Genomic DNA, 18536 nt, shown 5'->3' with positions numbered 1-18536 from the left:
AACACCACTACTTTGCAGATTTTCACCTATTGCTGGGGTCTCTGGAACGTAACTCCTGCAATAGGTGAAGGATTACTGTGTAAGTGAGTGATCATTATTTGCCGTCAACACCAAATTATATATGCTTCAAAGAGAGAACAGAAGAGGCTAAAGAAGAAAGGAGAAGCACACACTCTGAATTGATGCCATCTCACTCTCTGGCACTGAGATTTTTTTTTTGTCTGTTTTTGAGACAGGTCTTTTTTGGGGGGTCTTTTTGAGACAGGGTCTCACTATGCAGTTCAGGCTGGCCTTGAGCTCACTGTGTAGCCCTGGCTGGTCTCAAACTTGCAACCACCCTCCTGCCTCAGCCTCCCGAGTGCTGGGATTACAGGTGTGCGGCACCACACCTGGTGGCACTGAGATCTTTGCAAAATGATTGAACCCCCTGTGGCTCTAGTTGCCCAAATGTAAAATGTACACAGTATTGGTACGGTCTCCTTGGTGTGCTGGCAGGGTTTAATAAATGTATGAAATGGATGTAGGAAAGCACTGGCCTGGCTCACAGGGACTTCAGTGTCCCTGCCAGCTAGCTTTCAGCAGCATCACCACATCACAAGGACAATACCTCGCAGACGGGCAGGTATTTCTGGAAATATACTGGCTGGCAAGACTTCATCTATTTTAGGGGCTTTTCCAAATTACTACCTCCCTCTGACAGCCAGACGGTCCAGCTAGCTTTGCTGGTTGGTTTTCCCCCAGCTGCACTGTTCCGGTGGACTGAGTGACTCAGTGGACTGGCTGACAGCTTTGGGGCACACGTATGGCACCATTTGCTGACGGTGCTTCTGCAAGTTATTGCCGGTGTTAAAGAAGAAAGAGGGCCAAATAAAGAATGGTAATTACTTCAGTCAATGAAGAAACTGTAACAGTTTGGGGCTGTGGCCAGAATTTAATTTAATTTAATATGCTACACAAATGACCATCCTCCAGGTCTACCCGTGACTGTGCTGACTACCAACCAGCGAAGCCATCACAACCCTGCAGTGTGTTCCTTGCCACAGCGCAGCAAGTTCGGGTCCCTTTCTTTCCAACCAGGGATGAAGAGGCCTAGGTGAAAAGCTTAGTGGTTCATGTTGATTTTCAGTATCTTAAAAGTATTTTTTAATAAATCCATTCTTGAGATGATGACAGTAGAAAGTCATTCTTAAAAATCTCTAACATAATACTTTAAAACACACTGCACTTTCAAAGATAAAATAAGTCAATGCTCATTTAACTAGAAAATACTGCAAGGCCACAAGGATACTATATTCACGTCCTGGGTCCTGTGCTGTGATCCGCTGCCCTCTGGTATCACACGCGCCCTCCTCACGGGAAGCTCTGTGATCTTACACATCTGTTTAGAGACGTCATTATTAAATATCTACAGAAACTTACCGTTTCATGTCGGCCAATTTTTGCTTTTTCGATGCTTTTCTGTAGATTTGCATGTTTTTGGCTTCCTTCAGACAACTAGAGAATCAAAAACAAGTAAAATGAATGAACTTTCTTTCTTTTTTTTTTTTTTTTTGGTTTTTCTCCGGTACCGGGAACCGAACTCACGACCTTGTGCTTGCCAGGCAGGCGCTTTGCCGCTGAGCTAAATCCCCAGCCCCTGAATGAACTTTCTTGACACAGAGTTTATGAAGACAAAATGGAACTTGTCTTGGGCCCAGTTCTATGTCAGACATACATACACACACACACACACACCACAGAAACTAAACCAGGAACTAGCTTTTTAATTTGAAAAGACAAAAACAAACACCCAAGGACAAGGAATTATTGGAACAGACTGAAAAACTTTTGAGTATTTTCTTATACAAGAAAATGAACAATCTTCTGCCTTTTCTGGATAGTCTTCACATATTAAGTTCTCTACCTCACGCAGGTCGTGGTGGTACATGCTTATAATCTCAGCACTAGAGCAGGCAGGAGGACTGCAAGTTGAAACCCAGACTGAGCAATTTGGAGATTTAGTGAGAACTTGTTTCAAAATAAAAAGTACAAAGGGCTAGAGATATATGTGGCTAAGTGGTAGACCACTTGTCTATAATGGGCAAGAGCATGGGTTTGATCTCTAGCAGTGTAAAAAAACAAAACAAAAAAAACAGAAAAAAACCCCTGAAATTATATTTTATCTAAATTCTCTCAAATTTCATTTTACTTCTGACTAAACTCTTTCTTTTACTTCCCTCCCTCTCTACCTTCTCCTCCTTTTTCTTCCTTTCCAGTACTGGGGATTGAACCTAGGAACTTTGCACTTTTGTATTTTTAAGACTTGTCTCACTGAACTGCCCAGGCTGGGCTCAAACTTTTGTTCCTCCTGCTTTGGACTCCCAGAGTGCTGGGATTATAGGTGTGTGCTACCAGGCCTAACTTTAAACTATTTCTTTGAAGTCTGTAGTAGTAGAATTTGTGTCACGAACAGTCAATAATAAATGTAATGCTTAAAATTTCTAAAGTACTTTATGAAGAACTGCACACTACATATTCAATTTAAGTATGTTTTATGTACCTTAAAACTCATCAGTTTAAGTATTTCATCATCTTAAATAGTAGATAAAGTATATGTGGCAATGGATTAAATCATACTAGCATAAGGAGACTATAGACAAGAAATGCTCATTAGCATTGACTAGGCCTGCACCAGAATGGACTGGCTAATGTCAGAACAGAGTCCCCTTCTCAACTTTACTAACCTCATCTGGATGCATGACTAAATCACAGGAAATTCCCACCACTAAATTCTCCACCACATATTTTACTATAAACTAGTCAGAAATTTTACTCTTGATTGGATTAGAACCTCCTTAAAATATAGTCTATACCTTTCTCATTCCTGAGTTATAAACATTTAGGAAATAAGTAATTAATGATTGGATGAACTTAATTTCTATTAGCATACGAAAAACTGAAATTTTATGATATAATTAGTAAAACAGACAAGGTGAATAATATTTAGATGCCCTTCTGCTTAAAATTTGGAAATACTTCCTTCAAAAATTTGGTAGCTTCACCCTGGTCTTGGGATACCTTATACTTCCCAATATACATAGGCAATGCTGTAAACTTTCTTTTTGACTAGTTCTTTAGTCACTGATTCTAATACATAGCATGAACAAGATCTATCAGCAGTGCCAAAGAGACACTATCACCAAACCAGCTGTATCTCTTTTTGAGTGTAACTAGCCTCCTAAAACAAATATTAAAAAAAGAAAAAAAAACCTTTTAGACTTAGAGCCAACTTAAGCTTAAGCTTAGACTTAAGCTTTGAAGCCCTAAATTTAGCATGCAGATCTAGTTCTTTTTAACAAGGGCTCTTATTTATAAAATAAAGCCATGCTTAAAAAGTTAATATTCTACCTTGAAGGACCCACCTGAAGTAATTTTAAAATGAATATAACAATTAAATTTAGAAGTAAAAGATTTTTCCAAGTAAAGCACACTTTTTTTAATATTAAAAAAGTTTTAAAACAACCAACCAGGAAGATATTACCCAAAAAGGTAATAATTATATAAAATAAAACCAATAGCTGGGGGACATATATCTTAATTCTAGTAATGACGTGTTTTTTCAGGTATTATGTCTGTTTTTATTATTTATAACTTAAAAGCATTTGGAAGAGAGCTCATTCAACAATTCCTTAATTCTGAAAACAATCTTACGTACTTTGAATGTGAAGCACTACATGCATGAGTTGTCATGTACATTTCTTAGTAATAGAGGGAGGCACAAATGATGTTATCAAAGGAAAGCTTCTGCTAATTATCCTAAGTGCTGAAATAGTTTGCTTTGACTCAACAGTGAAAGATTCTTGGCTCACTGCGTACTTCTTGAGATCTTACCACTGGAAATAATGAATACAGCTCTTGTTAGGCTGTCCTTACTATCAGTTTTTCATCCTCACAGCCACTAGAAGCACTACTGCTATCATCTCTAATACGCACTTTGGAATTACACCAAACCCAGGCCCCAGGCAGAAATGCTGAGATTTTTAGCCATGGTATCTTAGTTTCTCATTGCTGGGACAAAATACCCGACATCCACAATTTAAAGGAGGAAAAGTTTATTTTAGGTCACAGTTTGTAGAGGTTTCAACACAGCTAGTTCCAAGGTAGGGGGGCACAGCAGAGGAGAAACGGTTCCTGGCATGGCATGGCAGACAGGAAGTAGCTAGCCTTTCTTCTTTCCCTTTTTACTCTAGCCAAGCTGCAAGCCTATTGGTTGGTGCCACCCACACCCAGGGTGGATCTCCCTCTTCAGTAAATCCATCATCCATATCCAGAATGATGCTAAACCAATCAATGGACTGATCCAGTATCATACACTCATGATCCAGTCTCTCCCAGAAAGCCCCACCTACGAGAACATGAGGTTTTGGGGGGACAACTAGATATAAGCCATAAGGCTCAGTGTATGTATCACATGTCCCAGTAGTCCCTGAAGTTTGGCATGTATCAGGATAACTCAAAAGCCTTGTTAAAATACAGGAGTTTCTTAATAGTACAACTAGGGTAGGGCCCTAGAATTTGAATTTCTGACATGTTCCCAGGTGATGCCAAATCATGCTGATTGTAGTAACCACAATTTTAAGAACTACTGATCTAAACAGAAACATGTTTCCTTGTAGTAACAAATCCAACTAAAATACACATGATACTACTATGTGGGAAAATATCTAGTTTATTAAGTTAAAAATGAAATATCATTAAATACTGCAGCCTAAACTAGTAAAGAGCAATGTTTATTTAGAAATATTAAAAAAAATCCACATTTGCAAAAATAAAAATAAGGTTGTTCCCTGCATTTAAAAAAGATATACACCACAGGATGACTTTGAAGACCAAATTCTTCTGGTAGATTTCTATAATATGAAACCAACCATATACCAGTAGCAACAAATCCATTCCCAAATTTCACTAAAGCAAATAATTTTTTTTTTTTTCTTCCAGTACCAGGAATCGAACTCACGACCTTGTGCTTGCCAGGCAGGCACTTTGCTGCTAAGCTAAATCCCAGCCCCGCAAATAATAATTTTTCGAAGTCTAGTAACTCAAAACAAAAAGCAGCAGCTGCAACACAACAAAAACTATAATTAGTAAAAAAACAGGATTTCATCTTTAGATTTGAGATCTGACACAATGCTTCCCTTTGAATGCATTCCAGGCCACCTATTCCAGACATTCAGGGTAGAGAAACATAATGCCCTCTTTTCTAAAGGGTAACTCACTGCCTTGAGGAACTGCCTACTCATAAAAGAAACAGAAAGGTTGATTCAAGCTGGCTGTGTTAGAATTCTGATTTGCTCTTTTCTAGAAATAAAGAAATTTCAAAGTATTAGGGCGAGAATATCAAGTTTTCATAGGTAGGAAAGAATGTTAAGGGAATGAGGAAAAGAGATAACGATAGCAAGAGCAACTAGATCAGTCGATTGTGGTACTAAAGTTAATTACTACACTGTGGAAACATGGGTGCTATGGTTTTGTCTGTGCTTAAAAAAGAATCTGCTTTATTTATTTATGTATTTAAAGTCTTGTTAGAACATCTACAACTTTAAAATTTACATTTTTAATGAAAGATAATGTTCTACTTATGAACTGACCATAAATAATGAATGCTCTAAAGATACACTTATACAAAAAGATGGGAGCAATGTAATCATCTCCAAATTAGAGAAATATTAAATCAGTATTTCATAGTATGGATGTGTTACAATTATGCAGCCAAAAGAGATGTGTCCAAAGAATTTTTAATGACAATGAAAAATTCTCACAGAATAAAGCCAAGTTTTAAGAATCTGGAAACAAAACTACAACTCAATGAGAGCTTCTCAAAAAAAAAAAAAAAAAAAAAAAGAGAGCTTCTCTATGATAAACAAACAAACAAAAAACCTCAAAAAGCAACACCAGAAAAACTGCAAGAAAATGACAAAATTTAAACAATAGTTATCTGTGAATTATGAAATGCATTTACTAAGTTATTTTAATATAATAAGCATATATAATTATTATTTCAAAAACACTTGTTATAAGTAATATATAAGTATATTCTCAAAAGCTTAAAATACAAACATACTCTTATTTTAAAAGACCGGAACCATGCAGAAGCGTGTAAGAAGATCCCCTTTGCCTCTTCAGCTCTGTGCTTTCTCCACAACTCCGTCCAGAAATGGCACCCGTAAAACCCTCGTATGCATCCCTCTGCCTTATTCTTTTGCGTCCTTTTCAGATACAGATGAGTATGGATAACACTTCAAAACACAGATGGGATGACCCTCTATGGAATGCCTTTCAATTTTCCATTTTCAGAAAAATTTCCATGTCAGTATAATTAGGTTTACCTCTTTCTTTAACACAAAACCAGTAACAAAACTTTATTTTTAGAGCAGTTTTAGGTCCATACCAAAATTATGCAGAAGATACATAAAGATTTCCCATATATCCCAGGCCCTACATATACACAGGATTCCCAACTGTCAAAATCCTGTACTGAACTGTACATTTGTTACAATTCATGATCCCATACTCATGTCATTATTTAGTCCATAGTCTACACTAGGTGTAATGGATTGATCACTGGTGGTCAACTTATAACCCCAGCTGAACTGAGTAAGCGTGGTACTGGGTGTGGGAGGCCCACCTGGGGACTGTTGCCAGCCGTATAAGAGGCAGAACTGGAGAAGAAACAGGGAAAGGCTATTGGGAGCAGACAGAGGCTGTCAGGAGCTGGTAGAAGCTGTAAAAAGCTGTTGGTTGTTTTGAAGGAGCTCGTCAGGCTGGCTTTCCTAGTGAACTTCGCTGTTTTCATCCTTCAAAGAGCTTGGGTCCTTGTTGGCTCTGAAAATAGCTTCAGTTTACTTTGGGGGAGCTCTGGTCCTCACTTTGAGAATCACTTCCTGGCTCTGGAGGGGAAGACGGTACACTGCTGGTCTCCTGGAAAAGCTTGCTGCGTTGGCTTCCCTGATGGGACCTCAGTCATCTTGATTATTGGAGGAGCTTGGGATCTCACTGTTGCTGGGGATGGTTGTGGTACCTTTTGGGGGAGCTCTGGTTCTTCTGAGCATTGCTTCCTGGCTCCAGTGCACATCCCTCAGCCTTTGAGCACAGATCCTTCATCCTGCTGGCACAGACTTCCTAGATTCTACCACTGACCTTTGGGCCTTCCCAGCGCAGATCTGTGAAACAGGCCTGTGTAAGACATTATAGTGGGCTCTGGGCCTCCAGTTAGATTCCTGGGAGGCACTGTTATGAGCGCTAGGTCCTCAGCTAGACTCATACAGGACATTTCTGTGGGATCCAGGCCCTCAGCTAGATTCCTTGGTGTGTGGACAGATTTCCTACATTCTCTTATATATCATTCTTTAGGTGACTATTATAAATAATCTTATAAAATATGTGTCCTATATTATATTGTGTTCCTTTGCAAAAATATCCCCCAAACTAACAAACTTGGGTTTGTTCTTTGGGTTGTACACTTTGTGGGTTTTGACAAATGTACCCACCACTACTGTACATTACACGAGAGTTTCAGTGCCCTAAAAACCCTTTGTGCTCCATCTACTCATCTGCTCCCTTCCTCCCCAACCCCCGGCAACCACTGATCTATCAGGGGCTCCATCGCTTTGCCTTTTCCAGCATGTCACACATGTTGTCCTACAACAGGTAACCTTTTCACTCCGGCTTCTCTCACTGAGCAGCACGCACTTACAGTTTCTCCAATGACCCCAACCAAACTAAGACCTGGGCTAAACTGAAGTGTTAGAGATTATTCATGAGGTGAATGCATATATATAGCTTTGAAATATACAGGAATTAACAAAAGTTAAAATTGTGGTTGTTGGTATCTTAGCTATTTTTCAAAGAGTTACCATGTAGGAAAGTTATGGTTATAAATAAATAAAAACACTGGGAAATGTAAACAAGACCCCAAACCCGAATCTGATGAAATGTAGGTCTAGACATCTGAATAATGCCCTTGTGTCAAATAAGAACTATGCTTTTTTTTTTTAAACAGAGGAGCACCCAATTAAGGAGTTACTTTTTGAACTTGTAAATTCATAGAGCAGCTGGAGATGTTACAGATATTGAAATACAACTTATAAAATACTGATATGCTTCTGGGGGGCAAAACAGACCAAATAACTTGAAATTAAGGTTGTTCCAGAGAATGAAAGATATACATGATCTTGACACTGCCAGCACCTGGTGGCATGGCATCAAAATTGTAGGCCTAGTTTTCTTGTGGAATAAGTCTTCTCCAGGTTGGCTGACTGGCAGGAGGAATACACTTCTGAAGAATGGCTATCATAAACTTGTATCTCCTACAGACCACAGACGAGGGTTGGGGATGGGATAGGAATTCTATAGCTAGTCTAGGGTCAACTTTCCAACCTTATGCGCCACGAAGCTCCAACAGCAAAGAAAAAGTCCTAGGGGATTTTTGGAAGCTATCTCCCACAAAAGTAAAACAAATTTTATGTATATCTATATATCTTCTGTCTTAATGTTCTATCATAAAAATTTATGAGTTTTCACTGTTGTAACATTCACTACCTTAATTTTTTATTACTTTTAATTGCTTACCAATAAAAAGTTTATATTGTATATGTGACTCTCACAACTCCAGTTTTGAGTCAATCTCAAGAAATGTATATGCATTTAATTCTTGATTTTCCAGGCCAATACAGAGATTTAATGAAAGTATTCAATTTGAAGGGCATAACTTTTGCAAGGGGAAGGAAGCAGTCTTGCTAGCTATGATGCCCAGGCTGGCCTTGAACTCTTGGGCTCATGCAATCCTCCTTCCTCAAGCTCTTGAGTAGTTGGGACTACAGGTACAAGTCACAGCATCCAGCTAAATGGCATGATTTTTAAAAGCATATAGCTATAATTTGGCAGACCCTGCATTCTCTTCCCATGTCTATACTTGGAAATGAACTCAGGGCCTTTGCACTGAGCAACACCCCCAGCCCTTTTTATTTTTAGCCAGGCTGGGCTCAACCTTGCAATCTTTCTACCCCAGCCTCCCAGAGTCCTGGAATTACAATGTGTATAACCACACCTGATTTCTTTCATTCTTAACAGAACTCCCAATTTTTGTTCAAATTAAAGATGCAGTGTGGTCAGAACGGGTCCCTTCACAGAGCATGAAGTGTATTCACTTAGCTCCTCCCCGTGTGAGCAATGGAAGTGTAACTCAAACCCAACTGATGGAAAAATAAAGGGAATTCTATCTACGCAAGGGAGTATTCTAGGATTTCCTTCCTAGATTTAAGAAAGAATAAAAGATGTACAAGAACTCCATCTTTCTTCTTGCTTTGGAAGCAGTGTCATGGGGAGGACATAGTAGCTGTAGTAACTACTTACATTCAAAAAAAGGAAAGGCCAAAAGATGTCACAGAAGCCAACCTAAACCTCCGATATCACTGTGCAGTAGGATTAAGCAACCCTGAGAAAGGTTACCTCCATACTTCTTGCTATATCACATAGGGAATTCTTAATACTTAAGCCAAGCTGGACCTACATTTGTTATTTGTGGCTAGAAATCATCCAGATGTGTGTGTGTGTAAAGAAAGGACAAGTACAAAAATGTCAGCAGTATTTAGTATTAAATGATAGGTTTACAGGCAGTTAAATTTTCTCAATTCTTGTGATCTATGGTGAATAAGTTTTAAATTAAAATGCAAATTTTAATATTCTAGTATCAAACAGTGTGTTGTTTTGTGGCTTAAAAAGTTCTCAGTTGCTAATGTCTTGTTAGAGATTAAGTCTAAAGTAAACTAAATGGACAAACAGAAAACAGATGCATGATTTATACTGGAGACACTACACACACTAACAAAGAATTGACTGCTACACATAAGTGCCTGGTAAGGAGTAGTTTTAGGGATAAGGAACATGGGTTGGGCTCTGTGAGAAACTTGACACTGGTATATTTAAACAGAAGGGACTTAAAGAACAGTTGACAACAGCAGACTTTTGCACATGTTGGTATGTGATCTGCCAACTATGAGACAGATTCATCCTTTGATGAGTTCAGCAGCTGAATGTGCTTTTAGGAGGTGGGCCTGGTTGGAAATGTAGGATCACTGGCAGCGAGACTTAAGGATGTAGTCTCACCTCCAGCTCCTCCTTTCTTTCTCTGCTTCCTGGCCACCATGTGAGTAAATGAATGAATGAGATCGGCCATGTGATTTCTGCCTTGGAGTCAGCAGACCATGGACTAAACCTACCAGAACTGTGAGCCACAACAAACCTCTCCTCCTTTAAGTTGTGGATATTTTATATTTTGTCCCAGGGACAGGAAAGTGACTACTACAGAACACAAAGAAATATTAGACTGTGTTGAGAACGGGATGAAAAACTTCCTGGAGGAGGAGATTTCTGAAGTGGGTCTTAATGGATACAGGTTTCTGGTTAATAGGTTGGAATTTGTCAGTTAGGCAAGTAGAAATAAGCCAGGCACAACAAGTAAGGATGCAAAGAAATAAAGTGAATGGTTCTCAGGAATCTGTAAACAGTATGGTATAATGATGTATAGGGTTACAGAAGGGTAACCTTTCTCAGGGTTGCTTAATCCTACAGAAGTGGGTTATTAGGTTGGCCAATGGCAGGAACTAGGTTACAGAGAGCCTTAAACCCAGTCTGAGGAATCTGGACTTTATTGGAAAATTATTTAAAGCCATTAAAGATAACTGCTACAGCAGATGAGAGAAAGTGAAGGCTACAGACAAGGGAGACCAGTGAAAATACTACTTCAAAATTCTGGGCCAGAGATAATCAGAGTTTAAACCAAGAGGATATCAGTGGGAATGGAGAGGAATGGTGTGATCTGAGAGACATTAGGATGCAGAATCAACAAACTTTGGAACCAATGGACATGGGGAAAAGACAGAGAAAAATCTAATGTAACTACCAGGTTTCAGGTGACTAAGTGATAGTGGTTTCAAAACCTAGAAGACAAAGAAGAGCACTGCTGGCTAAAGAACTGAGTTTTCAAGACAGTACAAACTGCCTGTCAGTCATTCAGAAGAGATGTCTAGTAGGTAGCTGAACACATGGTATGAAGCTCAGCTCATTGGCATAGGCAGGAGATAAAAACAAACTGGGGAATTATGAGTATGTAGCTGGCAATGGGAGTTATGAGAGATAAAACTAAACAGGAAGAATGTGCACAGCAAAGGGGTCTGGCTGGGGATCCCCAGCATGGCAAAGGTGTTTGCCTGGACCTGGACTACTACTTTTGTGATTTCAAACATTTTACAGAAAACATACATTTATTTAATGTAGGACTATAGAAGCTTATAGCAAAGAGCTCATGAATGAATGGTAGATAAAAAATGAGATTCTAGTAAAAAATAAACTAATCCCTCTTTACAATTAGGGAGAATGGATTATTTTAAACATTAGATTTGTGGTTGTTTTATTTTAAAAATGAAAGGAGGGAAACATTAACAGACAGACAACCTTTTACAAAATAGCAAAAGAACAGCAGACAATACAGAGTTACAAACAAAGTGGTAGGAAATTAACAATGCTTCTTGTATTACATATTGATATCTTCAAAGTGGTTTCCCATAAAAACAGAGACATGCAATATTGATCAATCAAGGACTCATTGACAGTTTCTTTCAGCAAAGAAAGAGAAGACAGTAGAACAACTATGTTAACTATCCTGTATATGCATATACAAAATTTCTCCTTCTTTCCCTTCTCTTTTCCCACATCCCAGTTGCCCTTTACCCTTGAGTGCTTTCCTATCATTTCACAATGTCTATCATACCTCCTAGTTTAAATTAACTCTTTCATGTTTTACGCTAGTGAGACAATGTGGTGCTTGCATATGCAGGTCTGATTTATTTCACTTATGAGTATGGTCTCTAGTTGTGACCATTTACCTATAAAGGCCTTGAGTTTATCTTTCTTTATAGCTGAGTAATACTCCATTATATAAAAGTACCACAATTTCCTTATCTAATCCTCAGTGGATAGACATTTGGGTTGCTTCCATAATTTAGCAATTACAAATTGTGCTGCTATGAACATAGGTGCACATATATTGCTGTGATATGATGGTTTTAGACCTTCTGGGAAAATACCCACAAGGGGGATAGCTGGGTTGAATGGGACCTCTAGACGTAGTTTTCTGAGGAATCTCCGAACTGATTTCCACAGTGGTTTCACCAGTCTGCATTCCCATCAGCAGTGGAGAAGGGTTCCTATTTCTCCACAGCCTCGCCAGCATTTGTTATTGGTTGATTTCTTAATGATAGCCATTCTTACTGGGGTAAGGTAGAATCTCAATGTTGTTTTACTTTGCATTTCTTGAATGACTAATGATGTTGAACATTTTCTCATGTATTTATTTGCCATTTATATTTCATTATCTGAGAAGTGTGTATTCATCTCAGCTACCCATTTTTGGATTGGGTCTTTGAATTTGGGGGGGCTGATATTTTTAATTCTTTATATGTTCTAGATAAAAGCCCTTTGTCTGAGGGACAGTCAGCTAAAATCTTTTCCAAGTTCGTTGGCTTACTTTTTACTCTGCTGGTGATTTCTTTAGATATGCAGAAACTTTTCAGTAGGATGAGATCCCAGTTGTTGATTCTTTCAAGTTTAAACATTAGATTTGTATCAACTCAGTAGGTTAAATTTTTTACTTCACATTAATTTTGAAAAGCTGATTTAAAAAAGTCATCTGAAATGAAATGGGAATAAAATCAGGAATTTAATGAATCTTAAAACAGGGTCTTGAAAATGGCTGGGAATACACCAGAATAGGGTTATTACTGAACAGTAAATAGGGCAAGTAGAAGAACGATCAGTAAGGAAAACTGATGATCACTTGTGATGGATCACACAGAAGGTGAAAAGAACTGAACTTAATCATTCAATGTGAGGACAGAAGTAACAGACCTAGGGTGCTTTCCACTTTCTCAGAAAGGTCTTCTCTGACTGTCTTCAATCTGCAACTCATTCCCAATCATTACTTTTTCTTTTATTTCCACTTATCCTCCACTTACCTTTTCTCTCTGTATACCCACTTTTTCTCCATATATTTTTCATTCAACACATAGTTTACTGAGTATGTCTACTGTTTGATATCTGTCTTCCCCCCACTAGAATGTATAAATTCCCCAAGGGCAAAGAGCTCACTGATGTCTGTCTGTTTTATTAACTGATCTATGTCCCAAACAACAAACCAGTGCCTTGCCCAAAAGGGAAGCTCAATAAATGTTTGCTGCATGAATGAGCAGGTGAGTCACAGCACAGACAAAAAATAAGACGCCTGCCAGGACTGGAGTTACCTTTTCAACACCATATCTGAGGATAATTCAAATTCAGATACTGGATAGATCCAGAGGCAAAAGAGAAAGATGACAATGAGGAAGCCAGCAGAGAGCATACAGCCTTGCCACTGCGGTAACTGAATACCCTCAAATATAAGGAGCTTTCTGAAGAAAGGGAGATGGGCGGTGGGAGAATAAAGGGAGAGCTTCAAAGAATAAATTCATTCATTCATTCATTCATTCATTCATTCATTCATTCATACCAGGAATCAAACTCAGACCTTGTGCTTACCAGGCAGGTGCTGTGCCGCTCAGCTATATCCCTGGCCCAAAGCATAAATTTAGAAAAGCAAAAATCTGATGGTCTCAAACTTTTAAGTAGAATGCAATATCAAAAATCCTGAAAGAGCTGGGAATTCTAATTAAGAATTACAACTCTGCAGTAGCTGTGTAATTCAGCTTAGTAAAGAGGAAAATGACACCAGGCACAGTGGCGTGAACATGTCACCTCAGCTGCTCAGCAAAGTGAGGCAGAGGATCGCCTGAGCTCAGGAATTTGCGAATAGCCCAGGGAAAATAGCAAGGTCTTGTCCTCAGAACAACATCTACAAACAAAAGAAAATGAAAATTTGTCACCAACTATCTTTTCAAGATATCAAAAAATGTTTCTATTTTGAGGCAGGGTCTCACTATGTAGCCCAGGCTACCCTTGAACTCATGATAATCCTCCTGACTCAGCCTCTTAAGTGCTGGGATTACAGGTGTGGGCCACCACGCCCCGCCAAAATATCAAATTTAAAAATGTCAAATTTCACAAAAATTATAGTCCTTGATGGGTGTGGTAGCCCCTGCTTGTGATCTCAGAACTCTAGGATGCTTACGTAGGAGGATCGTAAGTTTGAGTCCAGCCTGGGTAACTTAATGAGACCCTATCTCAAGCTAAAAACTTAAAAAGGCATGAGGAAATAGCACAGTAAAAGGTTCTGGGTTCATCCCCTGTCAGAACAAAACAAAACTAAACAAAAAAACTGAAACATTCCTTCTTGCATTTAGGAAACACTAAAAAATATGTCAGGAATAGAACCACTGAAGTTGCAGTAGTAACTACCTACTCTCCTCTTCCCCTTTCCTTTTTCTCTTTTTCTTCTTTCCCCCAGGGACTGAACCCATGGCCTTCACACTGAGCTGTGTTGTCAGCCCTTTTTTGTATTTTAATTTTCAGACAGTATTTCATACATCACTAGGTGGCCCAGGCTGAGCTCAAATGTGTGATCCCTCTGCCCCAGCCTCCCAGAGTGCTGAGATTACAGATACATGCTACATTTGGTTGATTTTAGTTCTTATTGAAAATAACTTGAAAGGATTATGTATGCCCAATTCAATAAATACTGAAAGAACTTTATTGAGAAAAACCGGTTTAATTTTGACATCATCTTTCAAAGTTTTATTTCCTAAGAAAAGTCCCTTTTCTAACATCAGGTATAATTACAGGGTTTATAAGGTAATTATGCTATTAGGTGCTGACCTTCTGGCTTACTTCAGAAAAACAATGAAATACTCGTCTCCTTAAGAAAGGAATGGGAGTGCTTTAAAAAGGCAGAGATACACATAAATATAACTGAAAGTTACACTATCTTTTACAAAACCTAATATTTTAACTGAACTAACATGTCAAGCCAAACTAAAAAAAACAAGTAATAGCTTTTAAAAAGTTTTCATACTCACAGCTTCTTTTGCATTTTGTTTTTCCTCCTTCCTGTGTCTAAAAACGACGATAAGACCAACAAATCACAGAGGCAGTGAGCCGTAGTCTCTCTGTTCTCCCTGCTGTCTGCCCCTGGCAGACCTTTCTCCAGGGAGCGGGGCTGCCCAGGATGTGTGCACGCAAGATCTCACTGAAGGTTTTACCACCGCCACTTGACGGATAAGAAAACTGAGATCTGCAGAGACTAATTTGGTCACACAGTAGTTGAATCCAAGTTACCTGGACAATGAAGCCTATGTTTTCCAGACAAAACTTTGCCTTTCCAGGGCTCATTAAATTGGCGAATACTTTTAACTATGAATAAATACATGTTTTGAACAATGTTAAGTGAAGAATCATCACGAAAAACTGAATTATAAGTTAGAGACCATATACTCAGTTGACTATTGCTTTGACACAACGCATTAGAATAAAATGGTATCTCTGATAAGAAAGTTTCAATCTCATAACCAAAGTTTCCAAAATAAATAACCTTTGGCACTTAAAAAAGTGAACCAATCTCAGGCAGACCCTATTTACTGCAGCAGAAGTGTACATCAATGCAAATGTATTTGTAAAGCAAACTAGTAAAAAATACGTAATAGACAATAGTCAAATATTTCCATATTTTAAGGAAAAATAAAAACATATTATCTGATGCTTTTTAACTCAACAATTTTGTAATCAGCACTGCAACCAAACGGAGGAAAACCCCAAAGATAAAGCACTGTTTTCTCCATAACCTGTGCACACATAGAGAACAAATCATTAAATGCTTTCTTATGGCCCAACTGTGCTGCAGTTATATGCGAACTCTCACAAAACAACACCCTATTTTTATCACCATGCCTGTGGCCAGCTCTTCTGTTTGACTCAGTAACCCATTTCTGGTACACTTCCTCCCTAACTAGTTTCCACTTCCAGTTCCCTCTACGGGTAGAGGCGGCATAGGCGGTATAACACTGTTTCAGAAAACAAGATTTAAGCAAAAGTATACTGACAGAGAAACAGAACCCAGCAGCTTCCCTTCCTCCTTCTGCCTCAGACATGACAAGAGGAACTGTGGCAGCCATCTTGTGACCCGGATGGAAAGGCCGAGAGAATCAAAAAGACGCCGACTGCTATCACTGAGTCACTACCCAGACACCCATCTCCAAACTTTGCATTGAGAAAAATAAACTTCTAGCTATTTATATGAGTGTTAAACAGAAATTCCATCACTTGTAGACAAAAGCAGTCTTCATCAAATGGACTACAGAATTGTTCACATAAACGAGGGTTAGAAGCTGGTCCTGACCTGATGTTTGTTCGAATAGTTAAGTCTTTTGATTGTCTACGTCCCTATCCAAAATTCTGCAGCTTCATTACCCGTATACGCCTACCAATGGAGCCACAGTTCATTCACCCTTCCCACATAAATGAGACATCTGAAACAACTTCGATTCTGGCAGTGTTACAGTTGTACACACCTTCGGTCTTCACACGCAGTAACAAAAGCTAAATCACTTACATATAGTACTCAGAGTTGTGAACAGTTATATGGAATGCGTTTACTTCTTACAACAAACCTGTGAAACGCACATGAGAAAACAGAGCCTCAAGAGAGACTTTTGGCAAATGGCAGAACCTGAATTCGAGCCCGGCATTTGGGTCCAGAGCCCGCTCTCCTAAATCACTGTGTTTCCTGCATACCCGTCTGTACTCAGAATGGCCCTCACTCTCAATTCCCTTGTGAATTCCCACGGGTCTCGCTCCAAAAACAACTTAAAAGCTGTCTCCTTAACATGAAGCTTCCTAATGCAGAACGGAGGCTCCCCTGCTGGGCAACTCTGCCTTCCCATGCTGCACATCCCCTACCCTCCCACAGTGATTTCGGGACGCGGGTGACGTGTGCACCGCCTCACGCCTATGAGGGCTCGGAGGATCCCGCAGCAGCGTTCTCTCCTCGATCACGCCTGCCATGGCAACCCTTTAGCGTTCTCTCCTCGATCACGCCTGCCATGGCAACCCTTTACTGAACACTTACCAACTAAATGAGTTTCAGCACAGGCAATATCTATTTTTATTAAAACATATTAAGTTACACTGCGCGATCAGGGTTTTGTTCATATAGTCCTTGCTTATACCTATGTCTTCAAGAGTTATACCAATTTTCTCTTCCAGCATTTTAAGTGTTTCCGTTTTAATGTTTAGATCTTTGATCCTTTGTGTTTTTGGTTAGTACATAGTGAGAGATATGGGTCTAGTTTTAGTCTTCAGCATGTGCAGAGCCAGTTTCTCCAGCACCATTTATTAAAGAGGCTATCGTTCTTCCAGTGCAGTGTTTGGCCCCTTTGTCATACATAAAGTGGCTGAGTGTGTTTGAGTTGTTTCTGCATCTTATATTCTAATCCACTGATCCGCGGGTCTGGTTTTTTTTTTTTTTTTTTTGCCAGCATCCGTGCTATTTATATCACAGTTGCTTTGCAGTATGATTTTAAGTTGGGGATTGTGATGCCCCCTGCCTTGCTTTTGTTACCCAGAAATGCTTTTGCTATTCTACCTCTTTTCTGGCTCCATATGAACTTGAGGATTGTTTTCTCTAGTTCTATGAGGAATGCTACTGGTAATTTGATCAGGAGTACATTAAAGCCGTATTAACAGTTTTGGAAGTACAGCCATTCCCACTATACTGGTTCTGCCTGTCCAAGAACAGGGGATATCTTTCCTTTTTTTTGTCTTTTTGAGACAAGGTTTCATTATGCAGTTCAGGCTGGTCTTGAACTCACCTTATAGCCCAGACTGGCCTCAAACTCACAATGATCCTCTTGCCTCAGCCTCCTGAGTCCTGGGATTACAGGTGTGTGCCACCACGTCCAGCTCATTCCATTTTCTGATATCCTCTTTGATCTCCTTTTTCAATGTAAAGGACTTTCATTTCCTTTGTTAGATTGATTCCTAAGTATTTCATTTTTCTTGATACTATTTTGAAAGGTGTTACACTTCCCTGATTTCTCTCTCAGTGAGCTTGTTATTTGTGTACTGGAATGTTACTGATTTTTGACTGTTTCCTTTATGAACAGGAAATATTACAAAGAATCAATAACTGGGATCACATCAAATCAAAAAGCTTTTACACAGCAAAAGAATCTACTCCTCAAGACAGGGGACTAATACCTAGAATATATAAAGAACTAAAAAAAATTAGACCCTAAATTTAAAGACTCAATCCAAAAACAGGCATCTGATATGAAAAGAGACTTCTGAGATGAAGAAGCAGAAATAGTAGGCAAATATACGAAAAAAAATGTTCAACGTCACAGGTCATTTAAGAAATGCAAATTAAAACAACAATGAGATTCCATCTCACTCCAGAAAAAATGGCTATCATCAAGAAATCAACCAATAACAAGTGCTGGTGGGGCTGTGGGGCAAAAAGAACTCTTTTCCACTGTTGGTGAAAGTAGACTGGTGCAACCACTGTGGAAATCAGTGTG

The 18536-nt window shown here is 39.0% G+C and overlaps 1 protein-coding gene across 4 annotated transcripts in view; it reads right to left on the bottom strand.

Annotated features, from left to right (window-relative positions):
* The window catches only part of Mnd1 (meiotic nuclear divisions 1), a 66980-nt gene that overhangs the window by 25520 nt on the left and 22924 nt on the right, over window positions 1-18536 (bottom strand). For all 4 annotated transcript variants that reach the window (XM_005400922.1, XM_005400923.2, XM_013522898.1 and 1 more), the window contains exon 5: window positions 1420-1494. In XM_005400922.1, the coding sequence (XP_005400979.1) occupies window positions 1420-1494 (75 nt within the window). The remainder of the gene's footprint in view (window positions 1-1419; window positions 1495-18536) is intronic.

The sequence above is a fragment of the Chinchilla lanigera genome, unplaced genomic scaffold (assembly GCF_000276665.1).
Source record: "Chinchilla lanigera isolate Chin_1 unplaced genomic scaffold, ChiLan1.0 scaffold00070, whole genome shotgun sequence".
Taxonomy (NCBI): Eukaryota; Metazoa; Chordata; class Mammalia; order Rodentia; family Chinchillidae; genus Chinchilla; species Chinchilla lanigera.
The sequence above is the reverse complement of the archived record's forward strand: the minus strand, read 5'-3'. Positions and strand labels throughout refer to the sequence as shown.